Source organism: Grus americana, chromosome 3 (assembly GCF_028858705.1).
Source record: "Grus americana isolate bGruAme1 chromosome 3, bGruAme1.mat, whole genome shotgun sequence".
NCBI classification, from domain to species: domain Eukaryota; kingdom Metazoa; phylum Chordata; class Aves; order Gruiformes; family Gruidae; genus Grus; species Grus americana.
Genome location: NC_072854.1, coordinates 71,950,544 through 71,971,346, shown reverse-complemented (window position 1 = coordinate 71,971,346; position 20,803 = coordinate 71,950,544). Strand labels below are relative to the sequence as shown.

At 40.6% G+C, this 20,803-nt stretch overlaps 1 protein-coding gene across 1 annotated transcript in view; it reads left to right on the top strand.

The window, feature by feature from the left end:
- UST (uronyl 2-sulfotransferase) overlaps positions 1 to 20,803 on the top strand; it is a 166,170-nt gene that overhangs the window by 95,924 nt on the left and 49,443 nt on the right. Inside the window, exon 5 of the mRNA XM_054822007.1 lies at positions 10,384 to 10,537. Within this exon, the coding sequence (XP_054677982.1) occupies positions 10,384 to 10,537 (154 nt within the window). The remainder of the gene's footprint in view (positions 1 to 10,383; positions 10,538 to 20,803) is intronic.

The following is a 20,803-nucleotide window of genomic DNA, read 5'->3' as shown; positions in this document are numbered from 1 at the left end:
GCCAGTAGAAGACTGGGAGACAACCACACTGCTGCAGATACATCTGCTGAAGGGAACGCCAAGGAAAACAGAGCTGCTGGACCTTCTGCTGGGTCACAGCCAGCAGCCACCTCCCTGCAGCCTGCCTGGATGCCACCCCCAGCTCTGCCGTCTCCCTCTTGCTTGCTGCGTGAGGGGTGTGGGGGGACAGGTTTTGGGGAGAAGAGAAAGATCTGTTGAGCCTTCGGCTTGGGAAGGTACTTGCCAACATAAGAAATATTTCTGGTTTTCTGTTATTCATTAGCAGAGCTAATGAGTAAAGTTCTTGTTTTGCTTGAAAAAGTCTTTTTTGGTAGACAGTCTGTATCAGCATTACTGATATTTTTTTTTAAGTACTACTTTTTTAAACAGACACAATGGCCAACACTAACTAATAAAAATGAGTAAATCAGGCTGCTATAGCAGCAGACAGTGTCATATGCAGCAGTGCTGGTCAGTTTGGACGCTTTCCTTCAACTCTGACCTGAATTCTGAATTACAGGTAGCAGTAAATCACATGCTGAATGAAGGCAGAGAGATTCAGTTCTGGATAAGCCCAAAACTAAGTTTAGTTTCTGAATATTGTGCAGATTTTTTTGTTATTCATTAGTTTTGTGTTTTTTCTAATGCAGAAGCAGCTCTAAAAATTGCAGCTTAACATAGTGCTTTGACATTAGTATTCCCTGTTCTTGTGCTCTGTAAATTGTGTCCATAGCCAACAAAAAAAAAAAGTAGTAAATCTTGAAGGATTAATTTGACTGTGTGTCATGTGAGTAAGCTGCGTATTTGAAAGCAGGAGCACACTGCACTGACAGCGTGGAGCTTGAAAGCATTGCATGTTAGGTGGTTGATATTTTGTAAGGGTTGGATGATACATTTGCCATATTTTATGGCAAATAAGTATCTTGCTTTGCCATGATTTAACCTATGTATGTGTCTCTGGTCCATTGATTTGGAAATAAAATTTCACTTTTAAATTTTTGTATTGATTGGCAAGAGGTCAGTAAAACCAGGGTGATTCTGTGATGCTGTTTTCATTGACTTAAGACAGAGTCATGGAATATTTGTCACAATACTCAGATTTATTAATAAAACTCGAGGATTCTTGTTTTATCCCTTTCTCTGAAATAAGTAATACCACACAGGGTGTAGAAGTTTTGCAGAACATGCCTATTATGTTTTTCAAGTGTGCTCCACTAGCTTTTGAAAATAGCATGCTGGGCAAGTGCGAGGAGCTGGCATAACAAGATGCTGAATGTCCATGACCCTTTGAATGCAAACTCAGGTGTACTTTGTATGAACGGCAGTGGTTCGGTCAGCTCACACTGATTCTGTCCAGCTCAGCTGTGGGAGGGATCGGGCCCTTTCAGTGCCTCCTTGAATCAACATCTTGAAACAATGATTGCAGCTTAAGATTATTTACCGAAGTAGTTGTGGATTTTTTCTCCTTTAAAAAAACCCGTACACACCTAGGAAATGTTATTAAAAATATGGTAATGAAAAAATAATTACTCTCTGGGTAAGCTCTTAAAAGTAGGGAAATGTCAGCTAAACTTACGTGCATGGCCTTAACACTGTGTCTTTATGTGTGTTCATTACAATCTATACTTTTTGCTAACACATCATGAAATACTTTCTACCGTCATGTGAGGTCTGCCTTGTAAAGTATACGTTTCATGAAAGGCCACATGGTACTGTGATCCCTCCTACATCTTTTTTCCTTTTTTATACTACATTTTTTTACTGATCTGAGTGTGTGATGGTGTTTTTTAACTGTGACTTGATGGAAGGCTAAGCACAAATCTAATGTGCAGTTTGACCTTTGTATGGTCTAAGGGGTTTTTTGGGGGTTTATTTTTTTAAAAAACATTGCTCTATGGTGAGTGTTTTCCACAGATTTTAAGATTATCTGATTTAAAATTTATTTCCCTAGATTTCCTGTGTTCTTTGCGTGATATACATATAGCTTTCGTTCAGCTGGTAATACGATATTCTCAGAACGGAGATGGATGCTTGAAATTTAGTTACTGAAGGTGGGATCAGGCATACCACCTAAATTATCCTTTTTTTTTTTTTTTACTGTTGTTTGGTTTCTGTGCTCACATTCACACTGTAAATTATATTACCAGTTTGGGAGTACCTTAATTTAAGAGACATGTTCATTAGTCCAAAAGAGTCCAAAAGACAATAAAGAGAATGATCAGAGATACAAAAAATAGACCTATGAGGAAAGGTTGAAAGGGCAGAGAAAGAAAAAACAAATAGAGAAGACTGGGAAAGAGCGGACTGTGACAGCACTTTGGAATTTTAGATTAAAAAGGTTCTGCAGAGCTAAAGGGGTGATATGGTTCTTTATAAGTAGATAGGAGAAGTGGTGGTCTTAAATTGCTTTGACACAGTTCTAGATCAGACACTTAGGAAAAGGTTTGAACAACAAGGACAGCGAAGCAACAGAATACATTGTACGTAAGGATTTTGGAGCTGGTAGTGGCAATTACGTAGCTGATCCTGTCTTAAGGCAGAAAAAATGGGTTGTGGCAGTCCTAAGTCATTTCTAGTCTTTCTCACCCTTGTGTAATGCGTGGTACAGACTATTTAGGTTTAAACCTAAAACCTTCATCTTTCAGGAAGGAAATTTAAGTCTTGATTCAAAATCACCAGTCATGGAGAATCTGCTGCCCTTGGTAAATTCTTCCAATACTGAATTGTTCTCTCAGATTGTAAATTGTGAGTCATTTTTCCTCTTAATTTTTCTGAGAAATCCAATTGATTCCTTTTCCTTGGATCTCAGAGTATATTTGCCCACTATGTAAGGACTCCTTTTATCAAATTTTTCCCCTATGTAAGCTTTCATGGTAATTTCTTACACGCTGTGGTACAGTCACCTCTCAGCAGTCTCTGTACTTTTTTCCATTCTCATTCTCTTTTCAAACTGAAGGTTTTCAGTTTCTTGACATTTTTCCATTGCAAGGCATTTTTTCATCCTTCTCGTGACTGTGCAGTGAACTTTGTGCATGCTTTGTTTAAAATGGACTCTGTTAGTGGTCGCATCAGTGCTATGCAAGGCCTTTGCTCCTCTCTGCTCCTGCTTCTCAGAAAAAGGGAAACTAGGATTATTCTGCCCTGTAAGGTCTCACACGCTGCTGATAATCTGTTGAGGCATGCCAGTCCTTGCCAGAACTGCTCCTTCCCCGTGAGTGTCCTCTGCTTCTGGTTCCAGATGCTTTGTGGTTTATTTGCCATACTACAGCGCATGATGTTTGCTTATGTCTTGCTTGCCCTGTGGCTCAAGTTGCTCTTCATCAGTAAACTGCTCCCTTCATTATTCTGTCCTTTTGCAACTCTGTTATCTGAAAAAATGTTCTCCGTGGTTTTGCACTTATCTTCTGAATCACAGATTATCGTGTTAAACTATGTAGATTCAAAGCCTCGAGCATTATGATCTCCACAGCTCCCTCTCTTTGATGGTAATTACATAGAATTTCTTATGTGGGACAGGGCAGCCATGTTTTCAATTTCAGTTACATTGATTTTCATGTTCTATACATCGTATGCATGATACATACTGCCAATTTACAGTGATTTTTTTTATTATACCCAAGTTACTGTATTTCAGTTTCCATATAAACATTCCTGGCATTATCTTGAGTAGCTCTCTGTGACAGCCATTTCCACAGGACAGCTGGAAACACCCATGACACTCTTGATAAATGTATTCATACAAGAAGTTGTATATGCAGTGCCGAGTGCATTGCAACATCCATTGCATTATAACCTTCCTAAGAAGTCGAGTCTCAAGATTTTATATGAACATAACTATCTCAGCCAAATCTGTGGTCTCATCCAATTTTGAAGATCTATCTATTCTACACACCACATTTGTTGATTTAATACTTTCCAAAGAGCTGTATCAGCTGTTCTACTATTTGCTGGAAATTTATTGTAATAATTAGTTTTTCTGATCCTCTATATAATGTGCAATATTTGCATCCCTGAATTATAATGAAATGCTAATCAGAGGCCCAGAGGGATCCTGAGCCAGACCTTTAGGAAGTCTTGAATAGAAGGTATCTGGAATTAAGTGATTTTAAATAATGCAGAGTTTGACTATACCTGCTGTTAGTGTTTTGTGAAGCATTAGTGTTTTCTCTCTTACTTGTTTCCAGCTGTAACTCTGTGTTCCATAAATGAAAACACAGTTAGTATTTCCTTCTCAAGTGTTGCCTTTACTTGAGTTGGGGATATTATACAGACCCAGGCAGGATTTGTATCAGTGTTGGTGCTGTTCATTATGAATTTATTTATTAAACTACTTCGATATCCTCAGCATAATTAAAGGCATAGGAAAAAAAAAAAAACCCTCATTGTTTAGCATGCATGAATGTAAGAGACTGACAGACATACAACATAAAATATCCTGGGAGATTTACAGGGTAGTGGAATAGAGAAATATAAAGCTTTATAGTGTAATCTTTTAGCCATTTGCTGGTCTGAGGCAGTTTGCTATGCAATTCCCAGAAGACTCAGCTGTGATTTTTACAATGATGTTACCCAGATACATCACCTCAGAAGCTGAAATTTATATTGAAATCACAGCTCCAGAAACGGTAATTAATGAGTGCAGCGTTGCCAGTTTGCACTATTTTGCTGTTAACCTTGAACCACTGGGCATTTTGGATCCCCGCGCACACTTCCTATGCAAGGCCAGACCAGCCAAGGATGCAGTTTTGAAATTAAAAGATTGTGGTGGGTTGACCCTGGCTGGGGGCCAGGTGCCCACCAGAGCCGCTCTCTCACTCTCCTCATTCACAAGACAGGGGAGAAAAAGTACAACAAAAAGCTTGTGGGTCAAGATAAGGACAGGGAGAGATCACTCACTAATTATTGTCACGAGCAAAACAGACTGAACTTAGAGAGGGAATTCATCTAATTTATTACTAAGCAAAACAGAGTAGAGGAATGAGAAATAAAACCCAATCTTAAAACGCCTCCCCCCCACCCTTCCCATCTTCCCGGCCTCAACTTCACTCCTGGCTTCAACCTCCTCCCCCCTCAGCGGAGCAGGGGGACGGGGAATGGGGGTTACGGTCAGTTCATCACATGTCGTTTCTGCCGCTTCTTCATCCTCAGGGGGAGGACTCCTCTCATCGTTCCTCTGCTCCAGCATGGGGTCCCTCTCACGGGAGACAGTCCTTCATGAACTGCTCCAGCGTGGGCCTCTCCCACGGGGTGCAGACCTTCAGGAGCAAACTCCTCCAGCGTGGGGTCCCCCACGGGGTCACAAGTCCTGCCAGCAAACCTGCCCTGGCGTGGGCTCCTCTCTCCACGGGTCCACCGGTCCTGCCAGGAGCTTGCTCCAGCGTGGGCTTCCCACGGGTCACAGCCTCCTTCAGGTGTCTCCACCTGCTCCGGCGTGGGGTCCTCCGCGGGCTGCAGGTGGAATCGCTACACCCCCTCATCCTTCCTCCATGGGCTGCAGGGGGACAGCCTGCTTCACCATGGTCTTCACCACGGGCTGCAGGGGGATCTCTGCTCCGGCGCCTGGAGCACCTCCTCCCCCTCCATCTGCACTGACCTTGGTGTCTGCAGAGTTTCTTACATCTTCTCACTCCTCTCTCCAGCTGCAAAAGCTCTCCCTAACTGTTTTTTTTCCTTCTTAAATATGTTATCACAGAGGCGCTGATTGGCTTGGCCTTGGCCAGCGGCGGGCCCGTCTTGGAGCCAGCTGGCATTGGCTCTATCAGACACAGGGGAAGCTTCTAGCAGCTTCTCACAGAAGCCACCCCTGTAGCCCCCCCCCCGCTACCAAAACCTTGCCATGCAAACCCAACGCAAAGATTTATTTCAACTCACTTTCCTTTTTTCACTCCTAATTCCAAAGAAAAGCTTGAAAATGTGACTACAGCATAGGGTGAAGGCACAAAAGCTGGAAGCGAGGCACTACAGACAAAAGCAAGAAGAGAAACTCCTAGGTTTTGGAGGCTGGCAATACCACATAGTCCCAGGCAGGCAGTACCTCAGCCCGCTCCTCTGGGCATCTTTGCAGCTCATCCTTGAGGAGGGTCGCTGGAGCATCCCAGAGGTGCCTGGTGCCTTGTGTGCAGACTAGGGTTGCTTCGCCACAAGTGCATGCTAATACAAGATGTGACAACAACTTTTCCTTTTAAGATACCTTTTTCAGAAGATAGATTTTGGTGTAAGTGCATCTTATTCAAATCCTAAAAAGGTAAAAGTTGTACATTAGTGCTTTTACGTGGCCTCCCTATGGAGCTGTGACATAATTGATGAGTAAAGCTGGCTGGGCAATTGTGCTCTTGGCGTGTGATTCTCAGTTGTGTGAAACTGTAAAGAGAAATTGGGCTTCTTTTCTAAGAAGGACACAATGTGCCTGTCCTTATTAATATTCGGTGACTGTCAGTTCTTGTTTGCTTCTGTTATATTTTATTTCTAGCAACCAATTTATTTGTTTAAGGGGAGACATTTTACATTAAAAGAGTAAGACGCAGCTGAAGTTCTTAAAGAGAATAGGTTGGGAGTCTTCTTTTCCTTGAGGAGTGTGGATTCCTGCAGGGATGAAGCAGCCTGCTTCTGCTTGTGCAAAGAGTTTTGTGCTGAACAGAAGTGCAGCAGCCTCCTGAAGTGAAATGAAAAATAATAGGAGCTGAGAGATCCTCCATTTCAAAGCCAAGCAAATCACTTTGGTTGAAATTTTAATTTATTTTTTTAAAAAACTCATAAGGGGGTTTGTAAATGGTTTTGAACAAAGATTTTGCTCATCTAATTGATAAAAATAATAAAATTAGAATTCATCAGAGATGTGGCAGACTTGCAACATCTGGCATACATCTCTGCCTTTTTCTTCCCCGCTTTTATTACAAAAGGGATGGGGGAATATATTACTAATGAACCTAAGTGTCATTGATTGAAGCCTAGAAATATTCTAGTTATTTTGATGAGGACTCCAAAAATATACTTGTCACAACAGAGCAGTTAAAACTGATGGGATTTAATAGTGTGTACAAAATAAATCAGGAGAAGTTAAGTACAGGAAGAGCACCGCAGAGGATCGCTGTATGCATTTCCAGTGCTCTGCTGGAGTGGTGGTGTCCTGGCCTACTCTACCCAGTTCAGCGATGTGCTGCTGGGCATGAGAATGAGCAGGTACCTTTATCATGCAGGATCCAGTCTTGATCCCACTCAGAGAAGGTAAGCCTTCTGCTCAGGCCTAGAAAAATATGATTGTGTCCGGTTTTGAATCCTTCATAATAGGTATTTGAGTATAAATAAGGTGGCATGATTTATAATTAGAGCACAATATGTTATTGTTTGCAAGAGCACTTTCATGTGGGTGTTGTTAATTTGGAAAGTTTCACTCTGGAGAGCTAAGTAATATTTAATATGTTGTGATTGATAGGTACCTAAAAATATGCAGAACATACTTGAACAAATGGAGCATCGATTTGGCCTTTTTTTTTCCTCTAAATAGCTTAAGGTTATTGATTTATTTTTCTTTTTAACCAGTAGGATTTTTTTATGCCACACGAGTGCTGCTTAGCTTCCATAAAAGAGTCTCAGTACAGTCCATAGAAACAAATGGTTAGAATTTGAAGTATTATAAACTATGTTTTTTAAAAAAATGCAGATTTGAATAAGACCCAGAACAGACTTAATTTTTCTAAAAATTCCTTGCTTGTTGCCTGGTGGAGCAACTGTAGCTGGGTATATACCAGGCTGGTTACAGTGTGCAGGAAATCAGAAATTCAGGCTGTCCCTGTGTTTTGGGGGGGCATGGTCTCTATTTCAGAAATGAGAAGTTTCTCTGTAGCTCTGTGTGAAAGAGTGACCTCCCGTCTCAGCTGTCCTCTTGGGATGGACAAGCTTGCATGTGCCTCCTCTCAGAGCTGTTGATACTGGATTTAACAGTTCACATGTTCAGGGCCACGACCTTACCAGCAAAAGGATGGGCTCTGACACTTTGGTGGGTTGGTTATGCAATCCAACCCCTCCTTTTACTTTGGAAAAGACAATATGTGTTGAATATTTCTATCTAGACAACTAATAGCTGCTTGCTTTTGATTTTTCTCTCTTCTGAGGAGCATTTAGGCTTGGCGTCCTCTACAAAACTTGGGGCAGGATGTCCCTGCTCTTTTGCTTCTTTCTGGCCCTATCTTAAGACAGCTTGCTGCTGTCATTGCTTCTCGCTGTCATTGCTTCTCACTGTCTTCATTGCTTCCCCTTTTCTTTGCTGTTCTCCACTCCCTTCTGTCTTTAGATTATTGCTGATCTGCATTGAGCAGCAGGAAGATAACATGTTCAGTAATTTAGGTGCAACCTATTCTTGACAGCAATTTCACTTGAAAAATTTAGTTTTCATGGCTACCAACCATGGCATTTACCAAAAGCTTTCTATTTGAATAAATATTGTCAAAGCTTTATGCCTTCATTAATTGTCCTGTGGTATTTGCAGGAATGCCTTTTTTTAATGCAGGTATTATTTCTGTATAAAGACAAAAACCAGCAGAGACAAGCTCAGAGAAGAATTCAGGATACTTCCTTTGCACACCCATGTCCAAACTGGGCTATGCATTAATCAGGAAGCAAGGAGCATCTGCTTTCTTCATTGGATTGTTTTAAAGTTTTATACTATCAGTGCAGTTTCAAATTATGGCAGTGATCCTCCAACACTGAGGTCAATTAAATTACTGAAATGCATAGTTATTCATGAGACAAGCCTTCACAGACTGTATTTAGTGGTCTGGGGAGTCATGCAGAATAAAAATCAAGGTGAAACTCTATGGGATTTTCATCTTGTCTTTTACTAGAATTCATATTTTTAAACAATTTTGCTGGCTCTTTAATATTTATGAGGTGCCCTGATCTTTTATTATACATATTCAATTATTCATCTGACTCAAAAGATGAAGAGAAGCCGAGAAGGTTTTTTTAATCTAAAGGATGTCTTCAGTTTTCTCTCTTCTAATCTAATATTTTACATTTTAAAAGAAAAAACATAAATTATGACTCAGAAAATCATCAGAACAGCATTTAAATTTGGCTGTGTTCTCAGGCTCCCAAAAATAAAGCATAAGCTAGTGCTTAAGTAAGAATAGGTCTCCTAAATCGGGGAAACAGAAGGGAGAAACGTAATTCATGTTCTTAGATCAGGCAAATTCCAGGTTGAATTTATCCTATGAGCTTCTCAATCCAAAAAGGTTTTATTTTGTTCTTTATCTTATGTAGTCCATAATTCTGTTCCATAGTATAAATGTCCATTCTTCAGTTTTGACCACGGAAGACTGTAAGTAACTTTCCTTTTTTCTTCCAGTTAGGCCTGTTCTCCTGATGCTGTGTGTTGGCATAAAATATGCAGTCAATATATTTTAATACTGTGAAAATACAGTATTATCACAGACCTTCTCAAACTCCCTTTTCCTCCTTTCTTCTTTTTGTATCCCACCTATTAAATTGAAGATGTTTGTCATTAACTACCAGGAGGCGGCGTACAAGAGGGTAAAGTCGAGCTGATGAGGTTGCACTGATTTATCTTCTCCTCATCTCTAAATTGCATAATGCGTTTTGCTTTTGTGCGGAGCCTGGTCACAGCTGGTTTTACCATTTCCTTTTCCTTGCCTGTACTGGAAATTGATAGTTTCTTTTTTGAAGCAGGAATTTTCATATTGACTCTTTTTAAAAAAAACTTTATGAAGTGTAGTACAAGCGTAAGGCTTTGCATAACCACGCCATAACCTCAGATCCAGCCGATGGTGCGAGCTGGGGGTGAGGGGAGGAAGATCTGCACAAGTTCCAGCATATATAAAGATGGAAATACCATGCATATCTGTCAGTTCATCCAAAGGAAGCCTTTTGAAATAAGCTCGAATGTTGCAAAATCCTGTGCGTGTTACTACACTTACTGTACAGGTGAAGGCGATCCAAGGCTGCCTTATGGCAGTTGGTGTTCGGCAGTGCCTGCTCTGACATGACTTCCCAGGTGGGAAACGTGTATTGAGAAGAAGAAATGCTTATTCTCTGATTCAGCTCAATTCAGGTTCTTCATGTGAAAACAGAAAGGAGAAAACTCAAGAAGCAAAACTATTGACGTAGTAGAAAACATGATCTTAAACTGAAATGTTAGTAGTACGCATTTAGCTTAAAGTGATATCATATTTACCGTTCATCCTAAAGAGATCATGCATCCTTTCACAAAGTTTTGATAACTAGTTGTAAGCTTCTCAGTTTCACTCCTAACCTTGTAAAAGCTCTGAACTTCTGTAGAGAGTAATTTGAAAACATTCAGATGAAAGATGGATACGTGTGCTTGTGTGCAACCTTCTGATGAGATTCACCTATTTTTCTTCCCGCCAGGTTTGGAGGAGACCAGCCGGTGTACATCAATATTATTAGAGATCCTGTCAATCGATTTTTATCCAATTATTTTTTTCGACGTTTTGGAGACTGGAGAGGCGAACAGAATCACATGATCCGTACTCCCAGCATGAGACAGGAGGAAAGATATCTGGTATGTTTAAATAAAAGGCTCTGATTACCGATTTCCCAGTATCGTTACATAATTCTGATGTTCAAACTGGATGCTTGAAAAGTGGGAGACTGGGGCATCTTCTGTCTTGCGTTTTTTCCTCTGTCTTTGTCTTGCCTGGTCCTTAGTTTGGTCAGCTTTAGTATGTATAGTGTTGCTGATGAATTCAGTGATTCGGTTTCATCTTGTATAAGCTGACAGCAAGTCCCAGATTGCCACTGTTGAATTATGGTCCTTTCACTGAGCTGGATTTGCACTGGATAGTGGTTAGGCATAATAATTCTGCCTATATTTATCACTGTGAATATTCAGACAGATTTTTAGGTTGAAGCTATGTCTGTAACTGTGCAGCCTTGAAGGAAAATTGGGAAATGGAGCATTTCAGTGAGCCCAAGCCTCTAACGTTCTTGCTGGTAAGCTGTGCATGGTGTTCTTTGTACCGGGGCTCTGATCTCAGTTCTTGGTTTGGTTTTGTTGCCTTTTTTGGATTAAGAAGGTGGCAGTAATGCTGGATAAGCTGTTCATAGTAAGTTTTATATTTTGTGCAACTGCTGAACTGTCATATCTCCTGTCAGCCTTTGTCACAGACCAAGGTCCCATGGTAGTAGGTGTTGTACAAATGCTGAATGAGAAACACTGGAGCTAGGGAAGTGGTCGGTTTGTTTGATAATGATCTCTTTGCATGCACACCGACACCTCCCTAAGACAACAATGAATTCTTACCCTTTCTATAACGGAGATCCACTTTGATTGGACTCATCTTTCTGCCACACTTGAATGTGCAAACACAGGAATGACAGGACAGCTTGATGGTCTGCAGTGAGATGTTGCAGGCCAGATGTAATGTCAAAACAAGAGAAGGCTGTGGCTTTTAGAGAACAAGGAGAGAGGTTATTTTGATGATGTTTTGGAGGGGCAGTAGAGTACAGGATGTGGTGAGGGTGAGCCGTAGAGAACACAGCTCTGAACGACTGCCGCACAACATGATTCAGATCTAGCTGAGGTCAGATGGACCCAAGGCGGGCTGGAGGTCTCACCATATGACAGGGCTGTGTTGATTTCTTTTGTACTTTACTACTGTTGTTTGTCATGCAAAGCCCTGTGAACAAATAAGCTTAGAAATTAGGAATAATTAAAGGAGACGGGTATCAGTGTAACTATATATAGCCTTAAACTTTAATGACATCTGCTATACAGCTATAAACTCATGACAATAACGTTGTAAAGGATTTCTTGTTTGCTATATGTCTAGAGATACCAAAAAGGTCCCTGCGTCAGCTGAGCAGGTTTTGACCTCCTGGTGTGCAGAGTTGGAAGGCAGCCCCAGCAGCTTTACATGCTGTGCGCGTGGACTTTTGTTTCCCTGTCTGTGAATGGGACAGGGGGTTTGCAGAAACGAATGCAGGATGGGGTTTTTACTACACCATTATTTTGTTAGCGCTGTCATGTTTTCTTTTTTGAAAACATTAAAAATGAGAGGTACAGTCTATATTTCACTCTGAGTGCCTCTACTTCTCATGTGAAGTGGAATGTGCAGTGATTGGCACCTGTCACAACTGACTGACTCTATAAAAGCTGGTATTAATTCAGTAACGCCTGTGCAGTTTGGAAGGTGATATGTACAGCCAGTGAAATTTTACTTCAAACAGAACTGAAACGAATAGATCTAATCCCTGTTGTTTGTGTTGGTTTAAAAGCTAGTAGAAAGAAATCACCTTGCATTTTCGTTTGCGTTGGGATGTTCTTAAAGAAATTATTTATATGCACGCATGCATATGTACACATACACAGATCACTACAAAAGCTATAATGAAAAGGAATAAAAAGTGGCTGTCTGAGGTCAGTAGTCATTTTGTTCAAAAGGCAGTTTGTTGGTCTGAGGCACCGTCAGCATCCTTTATAAAAACTGTTTTCGCTTTTTCGTTTTGATCTTCTCTGTTGGTAATTCAGTGTTAGAATCCTGGAGACGTTTTTGGAGTGTGTCCTCCATCTCTCCTTGGCAGACTTTGGCTGTCACTTGCACTGCTCAAAGAGGGCGGTCACTCCTGTCACAGTAACGTATAGGCCACCCGCCAGTGAAATTCATTTTAAGAAAAGCCACTCATTTTGAATGTTAAGCATTTTTAAGACTTGTTCTATCCAACCACATAATGTATTGCATGACTGCATTTTAATCTTTTCCTCAGTGGTGCAAGGAAATCTCCTGCCATATATTTTAAAATTCAGGTAATGGATTTTGTGGAATGGTAGCTTCAGAAGTCTGCTAAATCAATTGCCCAACCTAGCTGTGAAGAAAGTAAGCAGCTGGTTTTAACTCTGAGCATGAGCCAGTGCGGCTCTTTAGCACAGGGCCAATGGCTGGCCTGAATGCTGGCCTCATACCTTTTGCAATTCTTCCCTAATTTTTTTTTTTCTTTTAATTGAAAGCTCACCATAAAGCATTGCTTTTCTACAGGGGACTGTTTGAAGGATAAGCTCAGATTTAGCATATTAAATAGTTTCTATATTGATCACAGTATTAAACCCAAGTCATTTGGGATGAGGTGTGCCTGACTGTGAGCAGATGCATGAAAGTGGAGGGAAAGATATAAGAAGCTTTTTCTTTTCTTCTTCCATCATGCCTCAGATCAACAGCTAGGAAAATACAAAACTGCTGATTGCTCCACAGTGTTGAGTTCATTGCTGAAGAGACTGAGAAGCATTGTGTTGACAGCAGTTATAGACTTACAAAATGGACCAGAGAAGCTGTAAATGTAAACCCTCTGTTTTACCAGGAGAGACAGGTTTGCCTGCGGGAAAATAGACATCTTTTGAAACTGGGGTATTAGGGCCTATATTGTGCTTTTCTCAAGCATGGTGTTCCTGGCTTCCCATCTCTTGGAAGATGGCGTGGGCAACTGGGAACCTGTCCAGGCCATCCCAGCATCTTGGTCAGTAGCTGCCAGCACTGGCCTTCTCCCTTGAAAACCTGAGGGCAGCAGGCGTTTTCTCTCAAACTGAAGTGTGGGAGCTCATCACCTCTATAAAGTGGAGTCTTAAGGGAGGAAAAGCATTTTAAGTTCAGGTTTTGTTTCTGATGAACTCCTACTTGGCCATCGAGTTGTGATATCCTTAATGGAGACGTTCCCTCTGCTCAATTCTGATCCTTAAGAAGAAAAGGGTGTTGGAAAAAAAAAAGTAAAAAATGAAAAAAATTGAAGTCTTGTAGTACCTTGGGCGCTGTTTTTTTAACTTTGAAAATCTGAACTGCTGACATTGCAAAGATCAGAAAAGGAGACAGAAATTTCCACTGTTCACTGATCATTTGAAATTTTCTCTGAATAGAGCTTCAGGCTTTGACTCTGTTCCAGAGAAAACAACCATTCATTCAGGAGTCAGATAAATTGTTCTAAATGTTTCGGTAAATGTCTGTGTTTACCAAAATTTAATTGAAAGCCAGGATAGAAAACAAGCCCTTTATTCACAAGTCAGATATGGCAGAGGCAGCTGCTGCAATGTGAGACTTTCCACCCAGATCAGCCAGCTCCCTGCCCTGACCCGGCTCTTCCTCTGCTGGAGTGAGTTACTGTCAGTCACCTAAAGAGAGCACTTCCAAGCTTCCCTAGAATGAATAGTGGCAACGTGTTACCGTGCAATATGGCAGAGAACTAATGGTTTGAAACGGTGATGGGCACCACAGGTCAAGTCTCAAGCACACTCATGCAAGAGTCTCCCTACCTTGTGGTCCTGTAAGATGAGATAAATTCACAAAAGTTAGTTTAAATCCATCATAGTAAACGTGTTTCAGGTTGAACTAGAGTTCTTAGAGTAAACATGCTTCAATAAAGCAAGTAACCCCTTATCAGTGCAGCTGTGAGTGCTGCTGGTACCAGGCAAAAGAAAAATATGCACCAGATGATTTAGTTTAAGGCTTGAAGGTGCAGAAGGTAGGAAGCACTACTGATAAAGAGAGGGACTACCATAAATATTAGAAAGCTTTGTATTAGAATTGTTTTTTCCAGAAGGTTTGTTAGTAACTACCTAGTATTTATTACGACTGCAGCGTAAGACATGAAATATAAAAGGTATGTATGGGTTTTTCATCTTTCCTTAATACTTGCTAAAACTTTGATCTAAGACAGCTGAGGCTGAAGGAGTGTGTGAAGCGATGTGGGCTGTGTATTGTTGCCTGAATTGCAGGAAATCTGGTTATATGCGATTCTGATTTCTGTTAGGCTCACAAATAGCATGGCTCCTAACCCACTCAAGTACAAGATCTAAACACCTGTGAGCTAATTTATCAGAAGAGAGAGGTTTTGTATAAAAAGGATCATTCAGTAAATTAAGAACTTGTCACCTTCCTGTAGGATGTTTCAGATTTTCATTATAATTAGTGGTTAAGTTTGCACCGCATCTCTGTCAGGCTCAGCATAGTCTTTCAACTTCGACTCTGAAAATAAATATGCTTTTCTCAGCTAAAAATAAAAATATTCTAACAATATTCAGCCTCAGTTATGCTAAAGATTACTCATGCAAGTAATCCCATAAAGGAGCATCTGTCTTTTTGTCTTTTAAATTAAATGTTAAAATATTTGTATAAAGTGTGTTAGGATTACTGCAAAGAAGGGAAGTAAAATTGAAATGACATCAGGGAACTTTCAAGGCAAATTTCTTACAATAGGGACCTCTCCTGCGGCAAAGATTGGCTTTTCTTGCTAAATATTTAAACCAGTGTTGTTTAGGTTATTTCATAAAGTTCAAACAAAATTATAGAAAAAGCCGAACAGTTAAACTCCACAGAACAATTTTTTGTATTCCCGAATTTTGAGAATTTCCTTTTATGACTACATTGTTTATCATTAAAATAAGAATATTCACTAAATACATTTAACCATTTTTATTATTTATGTCCCCAAATTTCTATCTACAATGAAAAACATTCTTTTACCCAATCGCATTGGTTTTCTGAGAGCAGCTAGCTGCCTCAGTTCCTGTCTTTATCTGGATAACAGAACTATTTAACCATGGCTAATTGAATTGTGAACTGTCATCAGTAGTAACACATTGAGCTTTCTCCTTCATGACTTGAGGTACGTTTCTTGAAGCTTTTCAGTCTGCCGGGGACATGGCCTCCAGGAGGGATGATGGTATGGAGCCCATGCCTCCACCTCCTGCCTGACACTCTCACGAGTGTCTGTCTGTATAAAAAAAGCAGTGGGAGAGGAGAGTTGCCTGCCTGCAGGTTTGGTGGAGGGGGGAGTAGAGGGTTCATTTCTGTATGGGATTTTTCTGCTGAGGACCTCACAAGGGGCTACATGTGTCTGTCGATTGAACCTTGGACCTTTTGGGGAGGGTCTGGTGAACTTGGTTAACATTATTTAGATAGGAAATCTGAGGCATGCAGAAGTTAAAATGATTTGCCTATGTCTGTGCAGCACATACCAGACATTAGGGAGTTAAATATATAAATAAAAAAGTACATTTTTCAGTTACTGGGTTCTGAGCTGTAGTTAAGAGACTAAACATTTTATGCACCGTCAGTGTTTTCCCTAACTTACTCCCATACATACAGTAGTCACTTCGCTCCCTGTGTTACATATCGGCGCTGAGATGGTTTGAACTGGTCATTGGATGCTCCACACCGTGTCCTGAGCTGCAGGGCAGCTATGCAGATGTAGGTCTGGTTCGAGGATCACACGGTAGCATCAATCGCTGGGGTGCCGGGAGGGCACGGCTGAAGCACAGCCACCTGTCAGCTGACCTAATTAGAACAGTTTGCTGCTTCTTCCCTCTAATGAGTGCTTTTAATAGTCTCCAGCTGTTCCCTTTTACTACATTAACTCTTCACAGCAAAATTTCTGGCCCCTTTTTCTAACTCTTTTCTGCTCTGTATGCTCTAAAGCCCCATCTTTCCCTTAGATTCTCCCATTTTGTATTAATAATTTATTGAACCACAAAGTTAATGATAATTCAGACCTCAGCTGGAGGAGGGACTGATTGAACAACTTATAAAATGTAGTATTAAAGGAAATGTTTTCATGGCTGACATTTACTTTTCAGTGACTTTAATTTACAAACCAATATTTTTTAATGTTCCCCTGCAGAGTTTGCATTCCAAACATTGCAGCATTGTGCAATTATACGAGAGCAAGGAAATGTGCCTTCCTAATCTGTTTTCATTTACTAGTCTGAGTCAGTTGCACATAGTAAATAAGCAATATACCATTGGTTAAGATTGCAGCATTAAAATCTTTCATGTAATTCATAATACTTATATTAATAGCAAAGATAAAAAGATCTGGATTTTATTAATACCATGCTTTTATTTTAATGTTACCATTTGGTATTGCATTCCTTGTCGCGGAGGCAGGATGCAGGATAACCACAATATTTTGCTTCAGAACGTAAAAACGTGAGGTATTTCTTCATGCAATGTTGTACTGGTCTGAAGATTTCTGGCTGTTGCAAATGCTAAGAAACTACACGAGAAACCAGAAGCCAAGCAGCAAGAGTCCCAAGCACTAAGTACCCACAATCTTACTTAAACCTAACATTATTGTGGGGTCTTAGTAACGCCAATAAGCAGTATATGGTATTCAAGACATTAGTGTATATATAGTAATTTATGTTCTTTTATTTAAGGACCTAGCTGCATTAAGTTGAGAATGATGAATCTTCCTTTTTACGGTGATTTTGCCAAGTTTTTTATTTGTGCTGTTCTGAGCAGAAATACAGCATAGATCTTGATGTTCTCTTTTGTGTTCTTTTTTGGGGTTTATGTGTTGTGGTAGCCTGGGGAACTAGTTGTCTCCAGCTTCTCTATAGGAAGCTGTTGTTTGTAAAGTGGAAAATGCCAAACGTAGAACAAAGAGTCTAATATATTGATGCTTGCCTTCTAAGGCCGTATAAACTGTGTAAGAAAAGAGGGTATGTCCGTGTTATATTTTCAAGAGATATATTTTTGGAGATTGAAACAAGAACAGAAATGAGCATTCTTGTGTAGCCCAGGGATAAAAGCCAGCCTTCCCTTCAGTGAAGGCAGGAAGGTGGTTTTGGGAGGGATAATCCTTATTTCACATAGAAGGCGATGGGTTCTCCTGTTACCAGTCAGGAATGAGATCTTGTGTGTGTGGTGGATGGTTCTACCATAGCATCAGCTCGGTTCTCAGTAGCAGTCAAAAAAAGGCAAATCAAAAGCAATAGAGAACAAAAGAGAGAACCTTATTGTGTATAAATCTGTAATGTGGCTGCATAAGACTTCCTTCATTTGACATTTGTGACCTCCCATTCCCAAAATGGGTTTGGAAGAACTGGAAAATACTCAGAAATGGATAGGAGCTACAATGAAAGGATGGAATAATTTCCATTTGAGGAATGATGAAGATTAGAACTCTTCAGATGAGGTAGAAGTAAACAAGGAAAAGGATATGAGAAGACAGATTTCCAGGAGGCATGGAAATGCATGAAGGATGATTGCTTGTGGGCTGTTTCGGTGCGAGACCTAGAAGATCCCAACTGGAATGGGCAGTTGCCAGATCCAGGAAAGAACGGAAAAATGCAGTGGTTCAAACACCATGTAATTAAGCTGTGAAAGTCCTTGCTGGCCATTGCTGTGGATAACAGTTTATATGTATTCAAAAAGGAAACATTTTAGGAAACATTTCTTTAGAGAGTGGGTGGTCAAACCCTGGAACAGGCTTCCTAGAGAGGTGGTTGATGCCCCAAGCCTGTCAGTGTTTAAAAGGCATTTGGACAATGCCCTTAATAACTTATTTTCACTTTTGGTCAGCTCTGAACTGGTCAGACAGTTGGACATCCTTATAGGTCTCTTCCAGCTGAAATAGTTTATTCTACTCTATCCTATTTAAAAAGAGTAACTATGTAGCCCTCAAAGGCTATTAATTACCCAGGCAAGATCTCTTCATCAGAAAATGTCTGATAAGTACATTGCCGGCGCCTTGGGGGTACCCAGAAAAGGGTACTTGTGCATACAGTAGATGGTCCTCATAGCCCATGCTGATTTTCTGAAATTAGTGACTGCTCTGTGTAACGCAAAAGCAAACTTTGTAATTGCATGCTTGCAAATGAATTCTGCTACTCGGTGATTTATATAAGATAGGTACCATTATAGACATCTCCAGCTGAATGTATTGTATCTTGACTTTTAAAGCATTTGAGTGTTCTTGGGTTTATGCCATAGTGACATTTTGTTGTCTCACAGCTCTGCCAGTCAAATGAATTTTTGTAATTTCCAAACTGACGCTGCAGCTCTTGTTAATACTGTCGTGACTGTTCTCAAATTTATCTGAAAAGGCTAAGATATGAAGATACATTTAAAGTATGGAATGCATCCATGAGTTCACATTGTGCACTGGTAATAGTAAAGGTACCAAAACAGAAGATGTGAAAATCCTGAAGATAGTGGGTTTAAACATTTTTTTCAGTGCATGCTTTCCAGAACGTAGAAGTCTCTTGGTTTTGATGTACAGTAGTTTCAGTATGGATGAGTTTCAGGTGGTTTGATAATTTTTGTAAGTCTCAGTTTGAGTATTTGCACTTTCAGTTCTCATATATTTTGTTAATGTGAAAGCAACAGGAAGACACATCTAAGGAGAAGCTTAAATGGTTCCCAGTAAGTGATGATTTAACAATAATTAGCTGGCAAGTGACCATTGCAGGTGAATCTGTGTGTGAAGTGAATGTTATCTTCAGTGCCTAGTACAACATTTTGTGCGTTGTGAAGCTGGGGAGTTGTCTTTAGTAGCCATCAAGTAAAGCTAATTATTGATTGACATTTTGTTTGTCTAAAGTTGGAATAGGATGATTTTTAGAACTGCAATGTTTTATTATACAGAAGAATGCCTTCAATTTCCATTTCTGTTAGTATAAATTCTAAAATTAATCTTTTTAAAGTTACAGTTTATACATGGCCTAAATAACAGAGATGAGGCATTGACCAGCAAATAGTCTGTTTTAAAAATATAATGCAATCATATATGTATATGTGTGTGTTAGAGTATTTAGAAGTCTGACTTTTTGAAATGTTTGGTATTGTATTCATGTTTTAAAAATGTTTTGAAGTCTTGTCTAATGAAATCATGGTAGCCTTCCCTAGAAAAACTTACCAAATACCCTCCTAAGTACACTCCTTGCTAGGAGCAGACCTGTTTCCTTTTCCTGGTTGCTTTATGCTCTAACCACCTTAAATGAAAACTGTTTTATTGGCAGTGTGATGGGGAAGGAAACTGCAGAACCTTTCAGTCCTCTTGACGGAGGGAGGGCAGAGAGAGGCAGCCCTCCCCTTACTGCCAATATATTGAACACGTTCAGGCTGTGGCATGATAATGTATTTTCAAGCAGTCAGATATTCACTTCACTCTGTAGGTGTCAGAACCTGCAGGAACCAACAACCATGAGAATAAAACAATTTATTTGCCCGTTTTATTCCTTGTCTGTCATTCTCCTTTCTCTTTCCTTTTTGTGGCTCATACATGAGTTTTCTGGCTGTCAGCGCTGCCAGCAAAGTGAAATAAACTGAAATCCTGATCTCTAAAGCTTGTTGGCTAAAGCAAAGCTGCAGCTCTGAGGTGGTGGATGGCAGGGAGGATTCAGGGTGGTGGACTTAGGAGAACTAGCTGCCCATGGCGCGCGACTGACGTGGTGTGGGATGGCTATGTTTTTATAAAAGCATCCAAGGCTATCCTGGGCTTTTAGGTGTTTGTCGTCCACAAAATATTTTCCTATCGTGTAATTTTTTGGTGGTGGTGTGGACTCTTCTGTTGATTGCAGAATGACTGGATCACACTTGTGAATTCTGTGTTTTTAAGACTCTCAAGTAGTTTATGTTGAAACCACATGAATGCAGAGATGGCATGTTGCAGGAAAAAGGGATGTTCAGTGCCCAGGCATACTCAAGACTTAGTTTATCCTAGTTCTTCTGGAGTCTCTAGGGTTTATTCCAGGCTACAGAGTAAAATCCTGTGCCTGGTCCTTGTCCCAGCTTACATGGACCCCGGGGCCTGTTGGAGCACAGGGTGCTCTTTTCTGGTCAGTGCCCAAGCTCACGTCCGTGGAGCTGGCGTGCACACGGGGTGCCTGAATGCCCGTCTCATGGGATGCAGGTGGGGTGCACACGCTGGGGAGGTGCCCACTGGGCAGGGCCTGCCAAGCCTCCACAACTTCTTGCCTTCTGCCTTGCCCAGTGACCGCACGGTGTCTCAGCTGCCTCAGCACGCACCCTCCCAGCAGGTACTGGTGCTGAAGGGTCAC